Below are 27,176 nucleotides of genomic sequence, written 5' to 3' on the forward strand. Positions count from 1 at the left end.
GTATAGTCCGAGAGGTGGACATGAACCCACAAAACTAGAATCACTAATGGCAGGCACTCAAAGTAGCTGCCCAGTCGCTCGCAGGTATGACATGTGCTGGAGAGGTCATCAGGCTGGGTACCAGGGTGGCCATGGAAGTTGAATCAAGTATTTGCAGTTTAAAAGTCCAAAGCAAGCTGGAGTTGGTCTTGAACACAATAAGGGATCATAAAACAATGATTAATAGCATTAACTTTGAAATCAAAAAGACCTGAGTTCAATTTCTACTTTGCTACTTGCCTGTCATCTAACCATGGCCGAGTTAATAAACACTGGGACCTCAGTTTCCTCATCAGTAAAAGGAAGAGAAAAATGGTAAGTGTCACTATGATGATCAAATAAGCAATGCACAAAAAACGAGCTTAGCACAGGGCCCAGCCTATACCATGTTTCCCCAAAAATAAGACCTAGCCAGACCATCAGCTCTACTGCATCTTTTGGAGCAAAAATTAATACAAGACCCATTCTTATTTTACTATAATATAAAACCAGGTCTTATAATGTAATATAATATAATACCAGGTCTTACATTAATTTTTGCTCCAAAAGATGCACTAGAGCTGATGGTCCAGCTAGGTCTTATTTTCGGAGAAACACGGCAGTCAGTACTCAACAAATGAATGGAAAGAGACAGAAAAGGGGAAAAATATTAGAAAAATTAAATTTAAAAATAAAAAACCACTTCAGACCCGTCTACCCCCTATACTTTGCTCAGTACAACAAGTCCAGACCACAATCTAATAGACAGAAGTAATAGCTAATTTCATGCTGTGTCATCTAAATTGCAAAGCATCCATGCATAAGAAACACAACAGCTATAGAGCCCTATTCTAAACACAGCAATTTCAGGTGCTCTTCCCCAAAGATCTCCCTACTTCTGCTACTACCGTAACACCGACCCCCCATTTGCTCACTGGACTGGAGCCTTGCCCTCACCTAGCACTTGGTTTCACTGGCTGGTTGGGTGTGTCACTGCAGCATGTCCTCACTGCTGAGCCCCCACAATGCCCCTCTGTCCCTGCCAAAAGATGGCAAGGACAGCTGGCACGGTCTCCCTGCCCCTCCTCCAACTTTGCTTTCACTCCCAGCCCAAAAACTTGCCTTATGATTATCTCATTACCAATAACCTTGCTGTAATGAGTCTTAACCTGCTTCATATTAATTAAAACCATTGTCATTAGCCAGCTTGGTTTGGGGTTTGGGAGGCAGACAGCACAATAGCTAATAAGATCAACTCAGTGCTGATTAGTTATTGATTGGGAGGGGTGGAGCAAAGGCCCAAGGAAGGCAATTCTCTACTTGGCCCCCAAACTTGGCAGAAAGGTACCAAAGTTAGACTGAAACAACTGGGCTCCCCATCAGAACTGGGCACTATCTCCAATGGGGTTTAGGGGTGTGTGTGAACAGAAAGGAAAGAGACAGTCAGACACACAGAGGGTATATACATACCCCACACAACACAGAAAGAAAGTCAGTGAAAGAGAAGGTAACAGATCCCACAACAGAAATACTTTTGATTAATTCTTCTACTCAAAAACTCAAGACCCAAAGGAAATGCACTGAAATGCTAACAGTGGTATCTCTGGGCTGTGAGATTACAGGAGTATTTTTCCTCTTTATAGATTTTTCAGTATTTTCCAAATTTCTTAAAAGTACTGTATATGTCAATAATGGAGGAGAATTTTTTTTTAATCATCCCTTCTTCAACATCTTCTGGAAATAGAAAAGTATAGCTGATTTTTTTTTTTTTTTTTTTCAGATTTAAATGTGCAAGACTCTTCTCTGCAGACTTGGTGCAGAGAGCGAACCCAGCATCTCCTCCCTAATTTTGCACGGTGCTATGATGGACGGATGTGTTTTCATCATGAAATGGAATTGTTAACTCCCTGCTCATCCCAAGAAATCAGGCCAGGGCGTCCTCTAAGGTCTCTTCTGGATGTCACCCTTTGGTTTAAGTTATCATTTAGGCAACAAAGCAAAACTCATTATGTCTTGGAGAGAGAAAAACAGGTTACAGTTTCTAAACGTTTTAAAGGAGTTGGACCACAAATTTCATCCCACTCCTCAGGAGTGTCCTGTCTCTCCTCTGACCGCACATGGGTAAACTGTGGGTAAGAGCACAGGGCCAGTGTCAGCCACCTCAGTCTATATCGCAACATCACCACTCTGCTGACCTTGGCCAATTATGTTACCGCTGTCTATTTCTGTCATCTCGTCTAAAAAAGGAAAATAATACTAATACATCTACCTCACAGGGCTGCTGTGAAGGTTAAATGAGATAGGTAACGCACACACTCCACTTAGCCAGTCTGGCGTTTCTGTACTTGTTGTTAGAGTACTTAGGATTTGTTTTAATCAGATATGGTAACACACGCACAGAAATGGCTGTCACAAAGGCAGACGTTTTTACTCACAGTCCCCTAGAAGCAGACTTGGCACGCCATGCAGTGCCACACAGGGAAGCACCGGGTTGGCCAGGAGGCACAGGGAGGGAGAGGGAAATGTGGGCAAGAGTTTTTACTGTGGAGTCCCTGGAAAAGAATGGGTGAAGCAGAGGGCACAGAATTAGGATTGACTAGTTTGAATAATATTTTCAGTGGGCTTTGGAGCACAGGGCACGTCCCTAATTGTTTGTTATCTGGCCCTGGGGTGGTAGAGCAGGTGGATAGTGGCCCACAGTGTAAATGCTCAATAAAGGGGGTGCTTGGTGGGTATGGGGCTCTGGATTGCTTGGTTTGCATATGAAACGTATGCTCCCAGGTGAGTTGTTTGCTATCCCTACAAATTAGTTAACCCTGCGAGAGCAGTTCCTCGTGTCAGCAAGGCCCCTAGATGTCAAATGATTAGAAAACACAGGGGGGAAAATGATCAATATAGTACTCTAGCTATACTCCCTTGGATAGCTCATCCAGTATCATGATTATAAATACCACTGTGTTTCCCCGAAAATAAGATCTAGCTGGACAATCAGCTCTAATGCGTCTTTTGGAGCAAATATTAATATAAGACCCAGTCTTATTATACTGTAACATAAGACCGGGTCTATAATATGACATGATATGATATGATATGATATGATATGATATGATATGATATGATATGATATGATATGATATATGATACTGGGTCTTATATTAATTTTTGCTCCAAAAGACGCATTGAAGCTGATTGTCCAGCTACGTCTTATTTTCGGGGAAACATAGCATCTACACTAACGACACACAAATGTGCATCCCCAGACTGCAGACTCACAGGTCCAGCTGCCTCTCAGACATCACTCCACTGTCCAGTGAGCTCCTCACACTTAGCATGACCTTCCCACCACTCCCACCAACACCAAACCCACTCCCCTACACTGTCTTCCCCATCTTAGGAAACTGAATTCTAAATTCGGGGTTGCTGAAGCCATAAATCTTGATGTCATCCTGGACATCTCTTCCAAAACAGAGACCAAAATTACTTTCCCATCTGAAACAACAAAAAACTGGACAAGATTTACAAAACAATGGTTTTGATGGCAACGAAGGACAGTGATTTCTGAGAGATAGGAAACAAGATGAAACCTATGACTGCCCCCAGTTTACTTCATTAAGAGTTTCCAAGGCACATTGCAGGAAAGGAAACCCAGGCAGTGCCCAGAGGACTCCTTGAGTTGAGGAGGCAGAGTTAAGAGCCTAGGAAAATCAAAGCAGCTAGAGTTCGCAGACAGAGTACTGGAGAGGAGACAGCTGTACAAAGAAAGAATGCTAAGGCTCTGCAGAGGGTCCATCTCACATATTCAGCTGAGAACTAGCCAGCACATGCACATGAGAAAGCTACCTGAGTTCAGAGAAAGAACAACCCCAAAAGACTGGAATTAACAGTACCCACTGCTCACATAGGGCCTATTTCCACCAGCCAGACTGGAAAATCTCATAATTCATGGGGCATTTGTTATAATATCCAGAAGGGGCTTGCCTCAGTAACGGGGAATATACCAAATTAAACACTGCTCCATTCCTATCTAACAAATATTAAAAGATTTGAAAAAAATCAAACTGTTTCCAAATAACTGTGTCCCAGAATGAAGTTCAAGAATATTTATAAAACTATTTAGCACCATACATTTCATATGTTAGGCAGAGACATGGACAATAAGAGAGAGAATGAGAGAGAGAGAGAGAGAGAGAGAGAGAGAGAGAGGAATCAAAATGAAACTTCTAGAGAAGAAAGCTATATTCTGTGATACGAAAAACACACTGGATGGGATTAATGACTGATTAGACATTGTAGAAGAAAAGATTAGTGAACTTGAAGACCTAGCAATAGAAACTATTTAAACTGAAATACACAGAAAAAAGATAATTTTTTTAAAAATGAAAAGAGCATCAGTGATCTGTGAGACAGATTCAAGCAGCCTAGTAAACATGTAGTTGGAATCCCCACAGGAGAGGAGATAGGAAGGGGTGGAGAAAACATAAAGAAATAATGGCTGAAAAAAATTCAAATTTAATTAAAAATATATATAAACCAACACATCCAAGAACCTCAACAGCCCCAAGCACAAGAAACATGAAGAAAGCTACATAATGAACTTGTTCAAAGTCAATGATAAAAAGAAAATCTTAAAAGTATCCAGAGGGAAAAAAAGACACATGATGGGAAGAGGAACAAAGATAAGAACGGCAGCAGATTTCTCACTGGCAATAATATAAGCAGAAGTTAGTGCAGCAACGTTTCGGAAAGTACTGAAAGAAAACCCAGAATTCTATACATCTTTCAAAAACAAAGGTAAAATAAAAGCTCTTTAAGACATATAAAAGCTGACAGAATTCATCTCCCTGTGCCACAAGAAATGTTAAAGGACATCCTTCAGACAGAAGGAAAATACCAGAGAGAAATATGGTTCTACATAAAGGAACAGAGAGACCAGAAATAGTCATTTCATAGGTAAATATACAAGAATTTTTTCTTATGTTCTGCATCTCTTTAAAAAATAAGTGCTTAAATAATAATAACAATGTAATATGCAGTTTGAAACATATGTAAAAGCAAAATGTACTGTGTGAATAACATAAAAGTTGTGAAAAAAGAAATGAAAGTATATTATTTTAAGATCCTTACTTGTATAGTCAGTGAAGTGGTATAATGTTACTTGAATGTAGACTGTGGCAAGTTAAAGATGTATGTTATAAACTGATGCAATCACTAAAATAACTATATATATATATGTATATATATCATTATATATATATATATATGTATCATAAGCCAACAAAGGTAATAAAATGAAACCATAAAAACTTCAATCCCAAAGCATGAAAGAAAACAAGGAATAAAGAGCAACTATGTCAAATAGAAAACAAATAAGATGAAAGACATAAATTAACCCATATCAAATTGGATAAAAAAGACTCAAGTATATGCTGTCTACAAGAAATTCTCTTTAAAAAATAAAAACACAAATAGGTTAATTGTAAAAAGGTGAAAAAGGATATATCACGACAATACTAATTAAAATAAAGCTGGAGTGGCTATGTTTATATCAGACAAGAAAACTCTGATCCAAGATGGATCACAGTTCAATCCTACCAAACACTGAAGGAGGGGCGGCCAGATCAGTCAGTGGTTAGAGTGTGGTGCTCTTAACAACAAGGTTGCTGGTTCGATCCCCGCATGGGCCACTGGGAGCTGCGCCCTCCACAACTAGATTGAAACAACTACTTGACTTGGATCTGATGGGTCCTGGAAAAACCCACTTAAATAAAGTTTCAAAGAAAAAAAAAAAAAACATTTAAGGAAAAAATATTACCAATTCTATAGAAACTCTTCCAGAAAACTGAAGACACAATACTCCCCAACTCATTCTATGAGACCAGCACTAACCCAATATCAAAACCAGACAGAAAACACAAGCGGGGAGAAATATATACACAAATTCTTTTAAAGGATTTATGTAATGGAATCCAACAATTTTTAAACAGGCTCTGTCCTTCTCATTACATTACATCCTACCAGGTGGTACACAATTTTGATTTGTCTCCCTACAGGCAATGTTAATTTTCATCCCTTTATGAAGATGGTTATCCATCTAGTTTCCTCACTTCAAGTTACTTCCTCACTTTTAAGTAAGTATTTTGTGGGAAAGTACTTCCAAATTTTATCAATAACCAGTTCTTTATCAAATTTCAACTTATTCATTTGTTTATTTATGTCAGTTTGGACTCATGAAGTTCTACTTTTTTCAATAGATCATAGCCCATTACCATCATTATTTGTTAATTTTAACAGCTTCATTGAGGTATTTGAACACACAATAAACCAGACAAATTTTAAATGTACAACCTGATACTTTGACATGTATGTGTCTATGAAACCATCACCATAATCAAGTTAATAAACATATCCATCATCCTCCAAAAGCTCGTAACGCTTCTTCGTAATTTCAGCCCCATCCATCCACATACTTCCCATCTCCCGGCAACCACTGATCCACTTTGTCAGTACAGACTAGAATTTTCCAGAATTTTATGTAAATCAAATCATACAGCCCATTCTCTTTTTTGTCTAGCCTTGTTCACTCCACATAATATTTCTAAGATCCATATATGTTGTTACATACTCATATTTCAATAGTTTATTCTTTTTTCTTATTGAGTAGTATTCCATTGTACGAATATACCACAATTTGTTTATTCATTTGTCTGTTGATGTACATTTGGGTTGTTTCCAGTTTGGGAGTACAAATAAAGCTGCTACAAACAGTCTTGTACAAGCCTTTGTATTGACATGCTTTCATTTCTCAGGGATAAATACTTAAGAATGTAATGGTCAAATTGTATGGCAGGTATATGTTTAAGTTTTTAAAAAATTAAACTGTTTTTGTAAAGTGGTTGTACCATTTTACATTCCCACCAACAATGTATGAGAGTTCCTCCACAACGCCCCCTTTCCCAATGGTTGGTATAAATCTTTTTCATTTTAGTCTTTCTAATAGATGTGTAATAGTATTTCATCATGGTTTAAATTGGTGTTTCCCTAACACTAATGACATTGAGTATTTTTCATGTGCTTATTTGCAATCACTCTGTCTTCTCAGATAAAATGCCTGTCCAATACTTTTGTCCATTTTTAATGGGTTGTTTTCTTATTATTAAGTTATAGGAATTCTTTGTATATCCCATATGCAAGTACTTTATTAGATATGTGATTTGCAAGCATTTTCTCCCAATTGGTGACTTGTCTTTCCTTTTCTTAACATCTTTTAAAAAGAAGTTTTTGACTTTGATGAAGTAAAATTTGTCACTTTTTCTTTTATGGACCATGCTTTTGGTGTTGTACCTAAGGAATCTTTGCCTAAGCCAAATTACAACAATTTTCTCCCAATGTTTCTTCCAGAAGTTTTATCATTTTAGGTTTTACATTTGGATATGTAATCTATTTGGAATCATTTCTTATATATGGTATCAGGTATGGATCAAAGTTCAAGTTTGCATATGAATATCTAAATTGTTCTGGCTCTGCTTGTTGAAAAGACAAACTTTTCTACATTGTGAAAAATTAATTGTTCATATGTGTGTGGGCCTATTTCTGGACTCTCTAATCAGTTCCACAGATCAGTTTGTCTATCTTTACACCAATACCACACTGGCTTGTTTACTATAGTTTTATAGTAAGTCTTGAAATCAGACAGTGTTATTCCTCCAACTTTCTTCTCCTTTTTCAGTGCTATTTTCTAGCATTGACTCCAAAACCCTCTGCATTCCCATATGAATTTTAGACGCAGCTTGCAAATTGAAAAAAAAAAAAAAAGCCTGCTGGGATTTTGATTGGAATTGCCATGAACCTATAGACTTATTAGAGTAGAGTAGACATTTTAACAATATTGAGTCTTCCAACCCAATAATATAATATACATCTCCATTTATTGTATCTTCTTTAATTTCTCTGTACAAAGATGTTCAGTGTTAATTATAACAGAAAAACTTACATAGGCGCATTTTAAAAGTGGGTAAAGGGAATAGTTAAGGAAGTTATGTAAGTCACACAATGTGTAATAAGTAGCCATTTAAAATGAAGACTATGTAACAACATGGAAAAATGCTAAGGATAACATGTTAAATGAGAAAAACAGCTCATTAGATTGATACAACACCACGGCTCTGACAAGATACGGTTACAAAAGTGAGTATCAAAATCATGAGTTTGAATTGATGAAATTATAGGTAATTTTTTCTTGACTCTACATTTTCTATAATATAGTTATTACTTTAATTATTTTTTATTTTTTAAATTGAGATATAATTCACATGCCATAAAATTTACCATTTTAAAGTGTACAATTCAATGGTTTTTACTATATTCACTAAGTTATGCAACTACCACCACTCTTCCAGGACATATAAATTATGTATTTTAAAAATCAATTACATTTTAGTCACTTTATATATATATATATATATATATCTACCTTGAGTCTTTGAAATAAGAGATTCCATTCAATTTACCAGTACTCATTAATAGACGATAAAGGTTGTAAAATGCCCAACATATGTGTGAGTTTCCTATCATCTTATGTTTTAAAACCCAAGCTCAGTTAATAATTTCATGTCAAAATGAGGACCAAACTTAAGCTGCCAAATGACTCGTCAGCATAATGCAAGTACAAATAGATCCCTGGTTTGTCATTTTCACATAATCTTCTCCATAATCATTAGTTTCTATTTGAATTGTTTATTCACTGTACCAGCATACAATATAAGCTGCTGAGAAACTCTTGTTCCTCACACAATCTGTTATAACGGTCTTCAGCAGTAAATGCACAGTCCTTTACAGTGCAGGAAACCACTCACACACATTATTTCACCTGATCCAGGGAAGAGCCTTGAGGTGGATACCGGCATTCTCCCCATTGCACAGATGTGGGAACTGAGGCTCAAAAACAATAGAGGCCTTGCCAAGGTTATTCAGCCAGTACGTAGTAGATACAGGGTCTCAGTCATTACCTTCTGATTCCAAAATCTGTCCCTTTCTACTCGACTCTGTTGCCCCTCCAAACACAATGTTAAGCATCCCTCATGAATTAAAACAAAAAAATCCAGGCAGCCAGTGCCTGCTATGGGCCCACCATGTTGCCCTCCCCACATGCTCTCAGTCCCCCAACTCTGGCTCCAGGTAAGCCTCAGCGTCTCCCCCAGATGGGCAAGCATGGCCTGGCCATGTCTGGGCTCCGGGGAGCTGTGCCAGTAAGCCAGCTAACAACACCAAGATTAGGGACAAATTCATGAATACACGGGGGCCTGGAAAGCACCAGCTGCACGAACAAACTGAGATGGGGAGCCGTTGGGAGAAGGAAGTGAGGAAGGCACAGGAGGCATACGCTCTCTCACTGCAAATACTGGACAAGGGCACAGACTGTGCAGCCCAAGGAGGCAGGCGGGTCAAGAAGGGACAGGACACGGGCCACAGTGGAAAAAGGGAAACATCCTTCAATGATAACCCTCCAAAAGTCCCCACTACCTTTGGTGTGAAATGCAAACTCCCACCAGGGCCCGCCAGGCCCCGCATGATGCAACCCAGGCACCATGGGTCTCGTCAGTCACCTCCCCACTCACTCACCTCCCCCCACAGTGATCAGTTGCCTCCTGCGCCATCCTCTGCCCCCCAGTCTTGGCAAAGGCAGTTCCTCAATCTCACCACTCTTCTCTCCTTCTCACCTGTCGAAATCTTCTTCAGCCTGGACCCTAGTCTCCTTCCCGCCCCTTCCTAGTCCCACCTGGCCCGTTCTCCTCTCCTCCCCCCCCCTTTCACCTATGACACTACTGCCTCCCAGCGCCCCAGAACTAACAGCAGAGTCGGGTGTTCCACCTCAGCATAGCTCTCAATCCTCCCTTAAGCTGAGCCTCCAAAGGAAAACACTGGGCTCCTGCCAATGCTACAGCTCCAGGGCTACGAACACTGGCTCTGCTCTGGAAAATCAGGGAAGCAGCCCCAGACATGGCCAGGTTGCAACCAAACTGTGACCCAAGGTGAGAGGCCCAGAGCAACAAAGCTTCCAAATGTTAGGGACAATGCATGACACCATCTTCCAGGGGGGAAGGCCTCCTTCTCACAAGCCCCCTCTCCTCTCTTTCTCAGCAGGGAGCACACGGGCAGACCCCAGGAAGTCGTCTTTTTAAGGACCCAGAGCAGAGGCCTGTCCCCCACAACGAGCGAGGTCTGGCATCACCACTGATTCACTCAACAAGAGCCATATGCGCGTCACCACACAGCACTGGGCGCCCTCCCCACCTCTGCCTCTCCCTTTCCCTGTGCTCTCCGAATGTGGGCACCAGGCACTGCTTCCATGAGGAAGAGAGCACTCTGCCAAGAGGTGGAGGCAAGTAATGCAGGGGGCAGCCACTCAGCCTGCAGGAGTCAGTTCAAGTACCCGTCACCCCAGGTCAGACTTCGGCTCTATGGCAGACTCCTCATTCTCGAGGCCTCCCTGGGGCCCCCTCCAGGTCATCCAAAGGGAACCACTACTGAGCCCCTGCACGTCTGATCTAAGACATGGACAGGGCCACAGCACAGCTTTGGGGTGTGGGCTCTGACTGCACCCTGCTTTATAAGCCCACAGGGGAGGCAGGCATGAGGGGAGGGGGCTGGCACCAGATGGGCATTGATGCCCAATCTCCAAACTAGGTGAGGGATGAGGGGAACACACTGGCTTGAGGGAGCAGGGAAGGTATCAGGGGAGATGCTGTAGTGGTCTTCCCATCACAGGGGAGACGAGGCAAAATGGCCACCAAGGCCCCAGTCGGCAGCTGGTCCTTGGGGAACCACATAGTCTTCCAAGGCTGTGCTGTGCACCCCAAACCAAAGCAAACTTCTGCAGAGTGTAAGTATGACAGCAAAAGCTGCCCCAGAGCCGCAGGCATTTACAGATGCAGCGCCGCCTCACACTTGGCTGTTCTACTGGGAGACTGTTCATCACCAAATTGCAAATTGCAGGAGCACTTCAAACACAGAAGTTCCCAGCGCATTCAACAGGGAAGGAAGAGAAGCACGTGTCAAAAGTGGGCGTTAAGGGGTAACTCAGGGATACCGAGACGGGTGACCAGGGAAGGTTCTGTGTCTGTATCCAGCAAGAATCCAGACAGACACTGGGATAAAACTGTAACATTTTAATTAAGTTACTAACGTTTATTAAGCACTTAGCATGTGTTAGGCCCTAATCTGAACACTTATATGTGGATTACCTCATTTAATTCCATAACCGCCTGATAAGGTAGGCACAATTATCCCCTATGTTACAGAGGAAGAAGCTATGGCTCAGGAAGGTCAAATAACCTGGCCAAGGGCACACAGCTAACTAGCGGCAGAGCTGGGGCCCGAACCCAAACACTGACTCCAAGACCACAAAGCTCTTTAACCACAGGGACATGCTTCTTAGAATACCCGGACACTTCCGAAGAAAAGGTTTTGAACCAGCACTCAAGAGATCCGGATTGTGGGCCCATTCTGCCCCTAATGTACTGCCCCTATTTAATGGAATCCTGAACAAATCATCTCAGCTTTCTGAACCTCAGCTGGCTCATTCGTAAAATGAGAGATTGGGCAGAATCAGCAATAGAAAGTGGGTGGCACACGTTTCTCCCCTCTACGCCCACACCTATGCCACCCCCCAGACATCACTCATCTACCACATCGTGCAATCGCTGAGCCCAGGTGAAGACTCACTTATCCCCCAGTCTGCACTCAGACAACCACTACTTATCAGTTAGAGTTGGCAAATGAAATACATTTGCTTTCCCAGAGTTAGATTCTTTCTAAGGTATCTTCTGACTCTAACAATCTACAACGGGGTTACTGGGGTGCTAAAGACAAGTTTCATTCTAGATTCTATGTTCCATGTGGTCAGCTCCATTTTCTTCGCTACCCACGATGAACACCCCTCCAAACCAATGCCCAATCGGCTCTCAGCGTGGTCCTGCCAGGTCCTCCCTCAATAAGGGAGCCCAATAAAGGGGAGACCTAAGGCTAAGGCCACTGACATGATAGCATGAAGGTTTCTTTGCATTAAGTACTGTGTTTCTAGAAAGTTCCATCTAAAATGCAAATACTTCCTACAGGTGGTAACGCAGGAAATTATCTGTCATTGTCACCTTGGTAGGAGTTCCTTTACCTGTCTGTGTTACCAGCCTCAGTAACTGAGAGCAGAGTTCTGTGGGATGGGATAGATTCCAAGTCTAGGTTCTGTTTCAGAGAAAGCCACCCTAAAACCAAAGTTGCAGACGAGGGCATTTGGGGAGGGCAGCTGCTAATGGCTGAGAAAGCTTAATGAATAAAACATGTTATACAGCTGCCAAGAATACTTGTATTTTAATAGGGAACAGAGTTTTAGGCCCAAGGAATTAATCTCTAATGGTGGAATTACAAGCCTCAGCAACGATTTAGGGAGGTATTAAGGAAAGAAAGTTGTTCCAGCAGCCCAACAAGTAGGCTGAGAGGAGTGTGCAAGCCCTCAGCAAACAGTCAACATGCTGCAAATGGAAGGGATTAATAATATTACGGGCAACTTGTGCCTGTCTGCCAGCGAGCAAGCCTGCCACTACACAGACAAACCCAGATGCCCACTGGAGCCCAGGACACATACTCTTTGGTGTGGAAAGCATCCATTTGGGAACTTAGCTGCCAGAAAAACTAAAGAGCACGCTTCCGTCCGTGTGCCCCTTCATCACACACACTGAGAAGATGCGTAATTAATTTGTTCTCAACAGTTGCTCTGCAGCTAGAAGAGTGAGGGCATTTCTGGAATGGCAATCACAGGCAAGCAAAATCAACGTTAGGCCACAAGCAGAATAACGTATCCAGCCAGCCTGCTTCCCTTCCCTTCCCAATCATCTCTGTTCAGGCCTGGGCGTGGGACGGGAGTCTCTTTCATTTCCTCTCAGTCTTGAGATCTTGGGGGCTGGTGGGAAGAAGGAACATAAAACACAACTCATAAAGATTCAGAGAAAGAGGCTTCAGTCTAACCTCAAAGAGAGGGAATAGGTACCAAGCTCAGGGGCAACATACAGGCAGGGCATTGGGAGGACGACTGAACACACACAGGAATTAGGTAGAATTAAAGAACTCATTAATTTCATTCATGGTGATAATGATGTGAATACTGAGAAAAACATTAGCTGTTAGAGATGCACGCCGAAATTACAGAGGAAATGCCATGATTTCTGTAATTTAAAATTCTTCGGCAATAAATGAATGAATGCACGCATTAGAGAAACATATTTTAGATCTAGGTGCCAGGTATATGGTTCATCACATTATTCTGCGTGTTAATTGCATTTGAAATTTTTCATATAGAGATTTTTTTTTCCAAACTTTCAAAGGCAGGTCCCAGCCTGCGTTCCTAACCCTTTGCTCTGACCTAGGATGCCCTCTGTTCTCAGCCAGCCCATTTTGTACCACAAGTACCGTCATTCACTCTACTCCACCATGCTGGCCTCCTTTCGGGTCCTGAAGCCAAGCCCATCCCCATCTCAGAGCTTTCAGACTTGCAATTTCCTCTTCCCAGGGCCAGTTTTGTGGGCATGTAACCAGTGCAGCCACACTGGGCCCCACACTCAGAAGGGTCACCCACTTGTGGTTTAATATGGAAGACAGAAGAATGCCACCTTCCCCCTCCAACAAAGATGTCTAGGACCCAGAACCTGTGAATATGCTCCTTACATGGCAAAGGAGAATTAAGGTTGCGGATGAAATTAAGGTTGTTAATCAGATGACCTCGAGATACATTATCTCAGATTATCCAGGTGAGCCCAGTGTCATCACAATGGTTCTGCCACATGGAAGAGGGAGGCACAAGAAGACAACCAGAGAGATGGCAGCGTGAGGCCTTGGCCAGGCATTGCTGGCTTTGGAGATGGAGAAAGGCTGCCATGAGCCAAGGAATGCAGGTGACCTCCGGAATCCGGAAAAAATCAAGGACGTGAATTCTCCCCTGGAGCCTGCAGAAGGAACGCAGCACCAGTGACGTGTTCATTTGAGTGCAGTGAGAATGTTTCAGAATTCTAACCTCCAGAACTGTAAGAGAATCCAGTTGTACTGTTTAAAGCCACTCTATGTGGGACCATTTGTTACAGCAGCAACAGGAAACTAATCCAGGAGCTGTCTTGAAATTCTTAATTTTATCCTTGGTGTTTTGCACGTGAAGCCTGATGGGACAATGGAGCATGTGCTGGGGGATTCAGCTCACACACGGCCCCAGCTCCCCAGTGCGTTCTTGGCTGCCCACGCCTCACCCCAGTTCCCCACCTCCACCCCACCCTCACGGCGGCTGTCCACCCGAGGTGGCAACCAGGTGGCCTAGGTGAGGGAGGCCGGCCTTCTGCCGTTGCCCTTTGCCCCCGCTGGGCGCCTGGGTGCAGGATGGGAAGGGTCGGGATAGTGCACCCAGATGAGCACCACTGAGCAAGGTCAACAGGCGACTTGCCAGGCACCTCTCACCCACCCCAAGCCAGGTCCTGAGCACAGAGGTTGCAATCTTTTCGGAACTGCTCACTCTGTGGTTTGGGGCTCAGGGTCACAGGAAGGGGAGATGGACTTCCCAAGCCTCACATTTTCATTTTGCAGTGGGCCCCGAAAATGACATAGTCTTCCCTGCCTCTTCCTCTGCCAGACTTCCCCCAACTCTTTCCTTGCTGATTCTTTCATCGCTTTTCAGTTTCAACTGAAAAACCCCCTGTCAGGGAGCCCTTCCCTAACCCAGCTCCGGTCGCTTTTTATCCATGACCATGTTTTATTTCTTTTAGGGCACTCAGCAAGAGCTGACATTATCTTGTTTACTTACCTCATTGATTCTCTAAAAGGTATTTAGTGAACCCAGTGTGTGCCAAGTGCTGTTCTAAGTGCGGTAGATACAGCAGCAAACAATCAGACCGAGTTCTCGCCCTCCTAGAACAGATGTTTTGTGATTTCCATCAATTGATAATTAATTACCTCTTGTCCCCTCAAGAACAGACCATTGCATACCCAGCACCTAGCACAGTGCCTGGCACGTAGTAGGTGCTCAATAAATATTCGCTGTATGATTGACAGTATGACTAACGAGTGGCTTAGGAGCTCTGCACTGTGACCAGGCACAGCATGAAGGTGTCCCTCTTCATCCTCCAGAGTGTGAGGCACGAAGGTCTGTCCCATTAGCAAGAAATTGGATGGAAGGAGAGGCCTGGAGACAGGCTGGGGATGGGGAAGGGAGCAGTGCCCCAGTTTCTGAAACACAATGCCTTAAATGAGCCTCACATATGTCCCGCCATTATCAGTCAACAGTCTATTTGTATATTTAAGTGACGTTATTCTGCTAATTGGACATATGCTTCACGGTTCTACAAGGAAAAGTCTATTTAAAAGGCTTGCTGTAACAGGCAAGAGCTTTGAGGATAGTTTTATTCAGGGACAGGAAGGGAGTTGAGTAGATTTTAATTTGTTAGAAAATAGCTGCTTGGGGCCAAGACAGTACGAAGCAGGAAATCGAGGACAGGCTATTAGATGATCACTGATGTTAACAAGTGCCTCGATCCCCCTTACAGCTGCAGAGAGCCTTCCATCAGCTTTACTAGTTATGTTATGGCCTGCCCCGTGTACCTGCTATTTCAGCGATTCCCACTTTGGAGACGTGGCCACCGAGGCAGGACAGATGCATCATGCCCAAGCTGGTATGAGTTTGGCCTTGGAGGCCTAACCTCCTGAGCACAGCAAGGTGTGAGGATTTGAGAGTCTGTCATGAACAGCCCAAAGGGTTTAGGGAGAAATGGCAGAGGGCTGAGGGGGTGGGAGAGAGGTGGCGGAACACACTGGTTTCTCAAGACTTGACAAATGGCGCCAAATACCTGACACAGCAAGGAAATCCACACCTCGACTGCTGGCCTAGAGGAACCCGAAGCTCATCCAGTCCAGATGAGAGAGCCAGGAAGTCAAGTGATTGCAGGGACAAGTTTGAGAGCCAAACTATTGGGGATAAATCTAAGACCCTATAGTGGGTTGAATGGTGGCACCCCAAATGATAAGCCCATGTCCTAACCCCTATGATTGTGACCTTATTCAGAATCTTGAGCAGAGATCATCCTGGACTGTCCAGGCAGGCCCTAAATCCAGTGACAAGTGTCCTTATAAGAAACAGAGGAGACAGAGGCAGAGGTTGGGGCGATGCAGCCACCAGCAGTGCCTGGACACGGCAAGGAAGGATCCTTCCCTAGAGCCTCCAACAAGAGCGTGGCCCTGGAGGCACCTTGATTTCAGACCCTGGCCTCCAAAACTACATTTCTGTTACTGTTGGCCCCCCAGTTGGTGGTAATTTGTCATGGCAATCACAGGAAACTAATACACCTTCTACCTATCTGTGGGCCCTTAGACAAGTCACTTAATCTGTCTGCCTCAGTTTCTTCATCTATAAAATAGGGATGATAACCATAGTATCTACCTCCTAGGGTTGCTGTGAAATTAAAGGACATAACAGAGAGAAAGCTCATTCCATGCTTCCCTGAAACTAAGACCTAGCTGGACAATCATCTCTAATGCGTCTTTTGGAGCAAAAATTAATATAAGACTTGGTCTTATATCATAGTAAAATAAGACCGGATATTATATTATATTATATTATATTATATTATATTATATTATACTATATTATACCTGGTCTTATATTATAGTGAAATAAGACTGGGTCTTGTATTAATTTTTGCTCCAAAAGACGCATTAGAGCTGATGGTCCGGCTCCGTCTTGTTTTCGGGGAAACATGGTAGTACAGCACCTATCTCATAGTGTTCAATCAATATAAACACTTGTTCTTCACATCAGAAGCTACCAGGGGAACTCATTAAAAATGTGGTTTTCCAGGGCTCACCCAGCATCCCTGAAAACAAATTTTTGGAGTCTAGGGTCTAGGACTCTGCACCTTATAAGGTTCCTCAGGTGACTGACTGTCTGACAGGTTGGGACCCACCAGTGAGCTGTCACATTCCCACCTCCATGACAGACAGACAGACAGACAGACAGACAGACAGAATCTCTTGTTTCTGGAAAGCTGCCCTTCCGGATACAGATTTCACAACTGTCCTCGGTAAACCACTCTAGTACTAAACTACCTTAGCAATAAGGAAGTCCCAGCTTATGCCTACCCCGAATCCCTCATCACATAGCTTCAGCCCGGTTCCATTCACTGCGCTCAGCAAAGGTAGAAACTGCTTGGATGTGGTGGAACCACCCAGCCCAGAGCAGGAAAGGAAATTGCAGGAGGTTTTCAGTGGGCATAGCAATCGGCAATGAGAAGCCCAGCTGTGGTTGGTCTGGGCTGGGATCTGAGATGGGTAAGAACAGGCAGAAGCCAGGGTTCCTCCAGCTCCTGCCCCAGTAGTCACCGGCGACTGTAGTACCTCAACACGGTACCACCACCGGGAGCAGGGCTCGGCCATCCTCCACCCACCCCACAGGAATCAGGCAGGGCAGGTGGAGAGCAGCTCTGCGGCAGCAGGAAGCCAACCCCGTGAGTCCAGGCAGCCCATGTAGGCAAGGGAACTGCAGACACGCCAAGCGAGGAACTGGCTGACAGGATAATCGCACTGGTCAGGATGGAGAAACGCTCCACACCCGGCAACGGCCTCTCATCGCCAGAACCCCAGGGGCTTATTCTGTTTCATTTCAGCTGTGGCCTTTGGAAAGGGATCACCACTTGTGAACAGCAGCAGCAGCAGCAGCAGCAGCGCCAGGAGTAAACAGGTGAGCTAGAAGAGGAGAGCTGGAAAGAAAGCGGCCAACCCAGTGGAGGAAAGACGGAAGCAATGGAGGGTGCCAGGCAGAGGCTGGCTGTCATACAGGGTCACTGGTCCCACTCTCGGCGGGTAGACACAGGATATGGCGAGGCCAAAAAGGAACAACAACGGAGCCACAGATAGGGGAGTCACACCCCTATATTCTCGATGGCAGCTGGTGGAGACACAAAAGCAAACATCCGCCTGTACCCCAACAAGGGGTCTTCCTGCTCCCCAGTCTTGCTGGCGGCCAGGCGAGACACAGGAAGTAGGATCAACATGACCCTCAATTGCGCTTGCTAACCACGCTTGCTAACCGTGTCATCCGCAATCTGCGCTTGCTAGCATAGCCACAGCAGTTATATTAGTGGCCAGTGGCTAACTGGTTACAGCTGATGGCCAACTAGTCACAGCCGATGGTCACCTGCTACCTGAACCAGCACCTTTCCACGTGAGGCCGAGAGCCTGGAAACTGCTCTCTGGGACTCTGTCCCCACACCATTTCTTAGGGCCTGTTATTTCACGTTTTTAAAAAGGTAAGAGGTATGGAGACATGGCAAGATGGGACACTTTATTGGCTGCGGTCCATAGGTCACTGACAAGGCTAGAGCAATCAAGAGGGTAACTTGGCTTTGCGTGGTCTCTGCCTGGGAACTACAGAGAAGCCACTGCACAGTGAACCCAAGTGCCAGGGGAAGCTGGCGTCTCGCCAAGTTTTCTCCAGGGTCCCCACATTTGGGAGTGGACTCCCCCAAATCTCTCCCTAGACCACACCAAGGTCCAAGAGCCCCACTCCTCTGGAACTCTCCCCAAATCAGAAGGCTCTGTGTTCAGGGCCACTTCAGAAAGTTGTGCAGGTTTGTAATGAGGACTCAGACAGGTCTGTACACAGAAAACTAAAAAGAAGGTGCCAGACTCAATCGCAGACTCTGTCTCCCTATTCCAGAGGCCTGGTCCTTAGATGACCCAACCAGAGCAAATGAAATGCAGCTCATGCTGTAGCAGAAATTATCACAAACTGAAAAAGCCAGTCACCAAGAGAGCAAGGATTCAATTTCTCTCCTCCTCTATGCAGAACACTGTCTGGCAAATGTTCCATGATGACCCACAAAAGCAGCAAAAGGGGGACAGAGTGCACGAAAACTCACTGAAAAGCTTCCACCCCAGGTTGATGGACACAGCACATGCAAGAGAACTGTGGCACAGTCAGACACCGCTGCTCCAGAGGAGACCTTCCTGGGCATGCACCCCCACCTGCAACCCCCAGGCTGCGTGAGGAGCCCCTCTCGGGCAGGGCTCCGGCCCCTGCTCCTCACTCCTCCTGGCTGGGAGTTAGTGGCTGTCAGGGGCCAGTGCTGGAATGAAGACAAATCAATTCTTCTGCAACTGGTCATTCCATGCCTGCTTCCCCCTCTGGACTGTGGACAACTGGGGGGCAGAGGGCACGTCTTATCTCTCCTTAGAGCCTCTGAACCTGAGCCTCACACAGGACCTGGCACACAGCAGGCTCACTTAATGTTGGTTCAAATAAATGGAAGGATGGTGGACACGTCCTGGTTTGGCCAGGAGAGTCCCCAGATTTCAGAGACTATTCCTAAAGAGCCAGACACCGCTACAGTTCCCCTTGCAGAGCAGCAAGATCTTTCAAATGCTTATTGAGTTACCATACCTTCACTAAGCTGGTAGTATGGTTATCCTCCAAACTGGCAGTTGTTCAATAGCTTAATAGTTGAAACGCTTTCCCAAAGCACAGAGCTCGCTAGCATCTCCTGATTCCTTTGGAGGATCCACTGGGGAGTGCAAATTCCAAACATTTGTTGAATTAACTGTTTGAGTGAATGAGTAAAGGAATTCCAGGGAGGAGGCTCTGTTGCTCTTCTTCTGCCTCTCCAGTGTTTCCCAAACCCACCCCAGGTAGCACCACAGCCTCAGGGCTCGCACCAGTGGGGGACAGACCAGCGGCAGAAGCAACCCCAGCAGGTGCAGCTAGTTGGCAAGAGCAGCTGCACAAGTGTCTTTGGTTCCACTTTCTATCCAAATCGGTGCCTTCCCCCAGAAGGTGGGTAAACGGAGACAACTGAGTATGAAATGCAAAGAACATGGGATTAGGGAGACCTGACGTCCACGAGCAAGTTCATGATCTGCCACAAACCTGAAGGGGCCTAAGGAAATCACATCACGCCTGTGGACCTCTAGTTCTGCATCTGTACATTAGAGGCCTGAGCTAGCTGAGGCAGAAGATGTCTTTCTCAAGTTCAGTGGAATAATTATAAATAGAGTTATCACCCCACCTTAGCCCCTTACTCCTGTAACATCCACTGGTCAAAAACCCACTACCATATGCTACGGTTATAAAGGTTAACAGCATATGACCCCTCCCTCCAAATGCAGATTTCAGTAATGTCAAATGCTATCCCATACTCAAGCCTGAAGCAGCCTGCATCCTTGAACAAGGTCAGGTGTAAAGGTTAACTGAATTTAGTAGGCACAGAAGGCTCTTACAGCAAATTGAAAGGTATCTTCGTTCGAAGAGTAAATACCGCAGTGAACCTCCTCTCCCTACATTGCATGCGAACACCTGGAAGGAGCCCGGGTCAAGGTGTAATGCTCCTGACCTCTCCTTTCCCTCTCCCTCACTCCTGGAGGAAGGACTGCCAGTGGGTTGGTGAGTTGGGAGAAGAAACGTAGCATGGTCGGCTCACCCCTTCCTCTCTCCTCCCCGTTTGGGGTCTGCATTTCTGCAGACCGTTGGTATTCAGCTCCTCCCTGACCCAGGAGGCAGGCCCCCATCTGAGAGGCTTGTCCTGTCCTGTCTGGGCCTGGTAGGTAAGTAAGTCTATCAAATTCAAGGGGTTGAAGTTCAACAGCCCCACGCCACATGCTACAGCCCCGCATTTATCAGTAACAAGGCTGGCATTTTTATTTCTACCTGGCAGAGTCCTGCAACTCGTTGGTTCTACTCAGGCAAGGAGGAAAAGAGCATTAATCATTACCTCCTGAAGCCCACGTATTAAGTACTATGGCAACTAACGTGACCCATACATTCTGCTGACCTGAAGCTTCTCTTACCACAGGAGCCCAGCGGCTACTCGGTAACAAGAGATTGCATTCACTACAAAGCTTCCCAGGGAAGAAAGGAGAAGGTGCATGCCACCTCTCCCTCCCTCCCCCTCCCTCCCCCCATCCCACACACACATGCTCCCTCTTCTTCTCATTGTCTAACACAGTAGAAGCTCAAAAAATATTCAGTAACTGAAAACGTGACGCATTTTCATTCATTGAGGGCTTAATAAAACTCAGCTCTGGAAATGTCCCTGGCTCCCTACTATGTATGGCATACAACCTGGCCTTTGGTCCCTCTGTGGCCTAGCAGTAATTCTGTGTGCCAGTATGTCCCTCCGTCACCCACACCCTAGTCTCCAGACGCTGAACTTGTTTCTGTTCCTTATAGACAATCTCCAAAATTTTACCCAGCAACCAAAATCACCTTGTCCCCAATGCTACAGGTTGCAATCGTACCCACCTTTACAAACCCAGGTCAAAGACCCCCTTAATTCATTTCGTCTCACCCCTCTTAGGCCACTCTCCCTGCTCCTGTGTGCATTGGGGGTGTTAACCACACTGGGGTATATTCGGGTTGGACAAATAAGTAAATATATCGTAGATAATAAGAGGCAGGTTTCTCACTGTCAGAGAAAGAAGTTACACATAAGGAAGAAGGCTAAATGAACGCTGTGACATTGGATTGAAACTGAAGATATCAGTATGAACTCCTGGTTTTTTAATAGATAGATAGACATGCGTATATGCACAAGTAAGTCTACATACATATATTTCCTGGGTCTGTCTCCCGGGAGAGCCTTGAAACAAGAATACCCCAATAGCAATATGCATCCACATCTTGGTTTCTAAATATAATTCTCCAATGAAAGGAACCAGGTCTCCTTGGAGAAGTGATTGATTACAGGCTGAGACAAGGAACATAAAAGAGGAGCCTGGGGCATTCTGTGGTACCAAAAAGTTAAGACAGGGCTCAAAAATGACAGGGCAGATCAAAAAGACACAGGAGACACTGAAGGAGCTCCCAAGGGCCACAGTTGGAACAATTTGTGCAATAAAATAAACAATAACTGGTTTGGATTGTAACCCATACAGTAACATAAATCAACAAACAACGGAGGGAGGAGGGAGCCCTCTTCCTTATAGAAGAATTCCAATTAATAAATGTAAACCCTGGAAACCTGCCAACAAGGCAAACCCTGTGCTTTTGGATGTCCTCTGGCTGAATTAAATAATGCACAGTGTTTAATTAAGTAAAGCTTCTCATCTCTGTCCTTACAAACTCAGGTAGGGCAAAGGCCCCTGCCCCCACTGCAGATAGGGGAGCAGGGGTGGTTGGTGGTGGGCCAGCAGCCTGGGCACCTGGCTCCAAGTCCAAAAGGGCTTGAATTCTACCCAGCACCATCCATTCCTCTCCTCACCCTGTTTAGGCCTCGGAATTTCTAAATTTCCTTTCTTCCTTCGAGTTACTGGTCCTTCTGTGAACTATTAAAACCCTGATTGTGCTTCAAGGCCTGGCATGCTTCTCCAAGACCCCCAGTGTATCGGTATTCATTTGGTTGCAAGTAACAGACAACTGAACTAAAACCATCTTAAGCAAAAAGAGGATTTCCTGGCACACATAGCTGAAAAGTCCAGCAGTCGCCTGGCTTCAGGCTCAGCTGGATCTAGGGATTCAAATGACACATCTCTCCATAATCCTGGCTCCATTAATAGATGGGCTTTCCCCCATGGTGGCAACATGGCTGCCAACATCCTATATCATCAGCTAACCCAGCAGAAAAGACAGTGTCCTGTGGGGGGACACCCCCAAAAGTCCTGGACCCGACGCTCACCGACCAGCACTGGCTCAGATGCTGTCCCTGAATCGATCTGTCGGGCCAGAGCAATAGGCCACAAGCTCACCCTTGGAGCTGAGGGTGGGTAAGCCCCAGTCAAACCTCAGGGCGAGTAACTGCAATATGAGTGGTTCCCCAAAGGAACGTCTGGATGCTGCTTCTCAATGAGAATGGTTCCTGAGCTGCAGAATTAACGCATGTCCACTATACCCCAACCCCTCGGGCAGAATAAACTCAGTCCTACTTCCTCCAACCCGACTGTGTGAATGTCTGCATCAGCCATGACTTCTTTCCGCCCTGTGGACAGGCCACTTCTCTGTTTATAAGCATCCTGGGCTCCAGGAGTCTCATTCTCCAAAGTGCTTGGGCCCTGCCCCGTGCCCTCAGCTGCCTAGTAAAGTGCCACTGTGGCCCTGGAAGACACTCCTTCACTTTGGCTCCCACCCTCTCCTCGTGCGGAGCTGAGTCGCTGAGATCCAAGCCAGCCGAGCACCAATCTTGAAAGCGCTGCTCTAAGTTGCTGCCTGCCAAGCCCGTCTCCTGGCTCTGGCGTACTCGGGACCTGAGGACGCTGGCTTGACGGGTGAGATAATTATGTTTTACCCTTCACTCATTCCTTTATCAGTCACGCGGATGAGCACAGATAAGTGTTCCGATGGAAGAACACACTCCTGCGGTATTTACCCGTGCTCTTTAGTGCCAGCCGGCTCCCTCTGCCCAAGCACAACTCCCAGGGACCAGCCTACACCCCTGTTATCTGGTGCCAACTAACACGTGCTGACCTCCTGTCCAATGCCAGGCTGCACTTTCCTTACTCATCCCCCAAAGCTGTCAACTAACACATGAAGGGTGACTGTCTCCATGGCCCCCATCTCCCTGCCTGCTCTGCCCCTGTGCCCTGGCCTGGGCTTCTCTGCAGAATGTCACTCCGATGGCTCCAAAGCACGTAGCACTGGTTAGAAGGAGAAAGGAGGGCAGGGAAAAGCACGGGGGCACTGAGTCTCAGAGACAGGGCCTTTGAGATCTTCCATACAAACTAACATTTCATTCGTTCATTCATTCATCAAATCTTTATTCAGGACCTGCTGTGTCCCGGGTGCTATTGTAAGTGCTGCAGACATGAAGATACACAACCCCGACCAAGGCTCTGTGCTCACGGAGCACACCTTCTAGTGACATGTGACTTCTTTTTATTATTATTAGTTTCAGGTGTACAAAACAATGTACTAGACATTTATACCCCTCACAAAGTGATAACCTCCCCCCATCTACTACCCTTCTGACATCGCACACAGCCGTTACATTTCCACAGTCTCTATTCCTTATGCTGTGTTCCACTTCCTGTGAGTATAGACATATATATATATATACACACACATTAAGTTATAGTTGACATTTATTATTATTCAGCTTCAGCCTCAGGTGTACAGTGCAGTGATCAGGCATCTACACCGTCCCTGAAGTGGTCTCCCTAATAAGACAAGTGCTCCTGTGACACCCTACAAAATCTTTACATTATTGATTATATTCCCCAAACCGTCTTTCGTATCCCTGTGGTAACCTTGTGGTTACCGATTGTGCTCTCTAATCCCCTCACCTTCTCCCTTATCCCCACTCCCCCTCCCATCTAATATATATTTTCCTCTGTATCTCTGAGACTGTTTCTGATTAGTTCGTTCATTTATTCTATTCTTTAGATTCCACATATAAGTGAGATCATATGGTATTTGGACATCTGACTTATTTTTGATACATGCTTTACACTTACATTTCACAAAATAAACCTTAGTAAGTGGTATAACCATCTCTAGTCTACAGACAAGGAAAATGGCCACTCCAAAAGGTTAAAGGACCTCCCCAAAGCCGAGGCACAAATTCAGGCCTTCTGATTCCAAACCTTGTTCTCTTTCTGGGGCCTCCAAGGCACGGAGCTAGCAGGGTGCGGCCTGGCATTGACACAAGCATTAAATCACCTCAGTCCTAGGCACCCCTGCTAGCGGTAGAAGATATAAAAAAGAAAGAGCCAATCCCTGATCAAAAGGAATCTATAGTCTAAAGAGAAAGACATGTAACCAACTATCGTCTGTGGCGAGAATAAACAAGACAGAGTGATTAATTTCAAATAGGAAGGTTACTCTACAATGATAGACGGGAAATACTGATCACCTCCAGGCAAGAAAACTGGGCACCTGAGGAACAGGGATAGGAGATCATTTTGTACGTTCCAATATTATATACTTGAATTGTGTGCCCTGCAAATCTATTTCCCATTAAATGACACTTTGAGGATACAATCAGCCAAATCCTGAATGTGGGAAATTCTAGAGGATAAATGATCTGGTTTGTTTAACAAATAAATAGCTCAAGAAAGAGGGTGGGAGGAAGGGAAGGGGAGAGAGGGAGGGAGGGGGAGAGAGAGAAAGGGAAATAGAAAAAGAGCAAGAAAAAGAAAATATTATAGATTTGCGACGATTTAGGAAACATCAACCAAACACAATACATGTAACTTGTTTGGATCCAGATTTGAACAAACCAACTTTAAAAAGACACTTTGGGGACCACAAGGGAGATTTAAATATGGGCTAGCTATTAGAGATTATTTAGGAATTATTCTTAATTTTGTTGGGTATGATCATGGTATTGTACTTAAGTTTTTTAAGGTCCTTATCTGTTAGAAATACATACTGAAGTACTTACAGATGAAATAATATGATGCCTGAGATGTGCTTTTAAATATTTCAGCAAAAAATAATAATAAATGAAAGAATTAATAAAACAAGATTGGCAAGATATTGACAATTTCTAAAGCCGAATGACGGTTCCATTGGGGTTCTTTATAGTACTCTCTCCTGTGGATGGCTGGAATTTCCATAAAGAAAAATTTAAATAAAAATTTAAAAATTAATTATTCCATCTACCTAGGATGATTGGGAAGGGGGTGTGTTTGAGCTGAGTCTGGAGGGATAACTAGGAATTAGATTCTAAGGGCCAAAGGGCATGCTAGGCTAAGCAAAGACACACAGATCTATCACAAACCTCTCTCTGGAGGAACCAAAGGTATCTACACTCGACCCCAACTCATCTTCCATGCAAGAAAAATGCCCACTTGCTTGACACCCTAACTCTCTGGGACATCTAGTCATAGCATGAAACTCAACTACCCTGTTCCAAGTGTGTGGGGTGGACAGCTCCACTCAGAGGCTTACAAGAGGCCCCAGTGGAGACTTCAGAGGACAGGAAAACAATAACCTCTTTCGGTTGGGTTTTGCCTCCTGACAAAGCAGTTTGGAAGCCAGCTGAGCTATCTCAAGGACAGAGCTTTCATCCCTCCTGAGTCATCCCGGACACCTGTGCTCCACACACACCAGCCGCCCCAACCGTGCCTTAGAGGTTCATAGCCCCAGTACCACAGGATCCAGCTTGATGTCAGTCTAACAGTCCAGCCCATCGGCATCAGAACACCTCCAACGAGGAGACGATCCTCCCCTCCTTCCTCCCCAGCCCCCAGCCTCAATCCCCACCTCCAGCTGCCCACAGGAAGCTTATTGGCTTTGCAGCCACTTCAAGACTTATCCATTCCTGGTCTGGCTCAGGTGGGTCCCGTGGGTCCCTTACCTCAGATCGAAGCTGCAAGTACTCCTCTGAGCCATAGGGGACACTCCTCAGGGAGGTGAGATAGTCATAACTGATGACAGCTGTCTGTGAACCAAGGAAAGGGAAAGCTTAACACCCAGACATCAAATAATACTCTGCCCAAGAAGCACAGCTGCAGGCCACTACCACGGTGGTATGTTTAGAGAAGTAGACAGTTCTACCTCTGAGATGCTCTGCCCTCAGATCTTAGCCTGGCTGGCTTCTTCTGTCCATCAGGGCTCTATACAAATGCCACTTCTACAGAGCCCCCATCTAAAATGGCCCCCATCCACCAGGAATTCTCAATTATTTACTGTAACACACCACCCTCCAAGATTACCTTGCTCATGTGTTTCTTTGTACTGGACTGTTTCCCCCTGGCTAGAATTTCAGCTCTACAGGCACAGGGGCTTATGCTTGCTGTTCTTCATAACCCCTGCACCTTCTACAGTGCCAGGCATATTAGGTAAACGCTCAGTAAACTACTTGAATGAGTGCTGTTGAATAAACTTACCCACCTCTGTATCACAACCACACGTCATTTTCTATTATAGTTACATTTGCTCTAAAAACATAAGTTGTGATTCTCAGTCCCTTAGCCAAAACTCCAGAAGTCCTTTGTGAATCAGAAGATGACAGGCTCCCAGATGTCTCAGGCATGGAGAAGCTGTGGGGATTACTAGCCCAAACCTTCCTTTTTAGAATCGAGCAACTGAAGCCCCCAGAAGTTAAGGGGCTTACCAGGTTGACATTGACAGGAGTCTGTTCCTTTGTCTGCACCCCCAAAGCTTATATGTCATTCCACTTGACATATAAGTGCCAAAAAAATGCATACAC

The 27,176-nt window shown here is 45.0% G+C and overlaps 1 protein-coding gene across 4 annotated transcripts in view; it reads right to left on the reverse strand.

Moving 5' to 3' along the window:
* Positions 1–27,176, reverse strand: part of ADCK1 (aarF domain containing kinase 1) — a 108,902-nt gene that overhangs the window by 73,332 nt on the left and 8,394 nt on the right. For all 4 annotated transcript variants that reach the window (XM_019733660.2, XM_019733659.2, XM_019733657.2 and 1 more), the window contains exon 3: positions 26,322–26,405. In XM_019733660.2, coding sequence (XP_019589219.1) covers positions 26,322–26,405 — 84 coding nt within the window. The remainder of the gene's footprint in view (positions 1–26,321; positions 26,406–27,176) is intronic.

Source organism: Rhinolophus sinicus, linkage group LG03, assembly GCF_036562045.2.
Source record: "Rhinolophus sinicus isolate RSC01 linkage group LG03, ASM3656204v1, whole genome shotgun sequence".
Classification (NCBI taxonomy): Eukaryota; Metazoa; Chordata; class Mammalia; order Chiroptera; family Rhinolophidae; genus Rhinolophus; species Rhinolophus sinicus.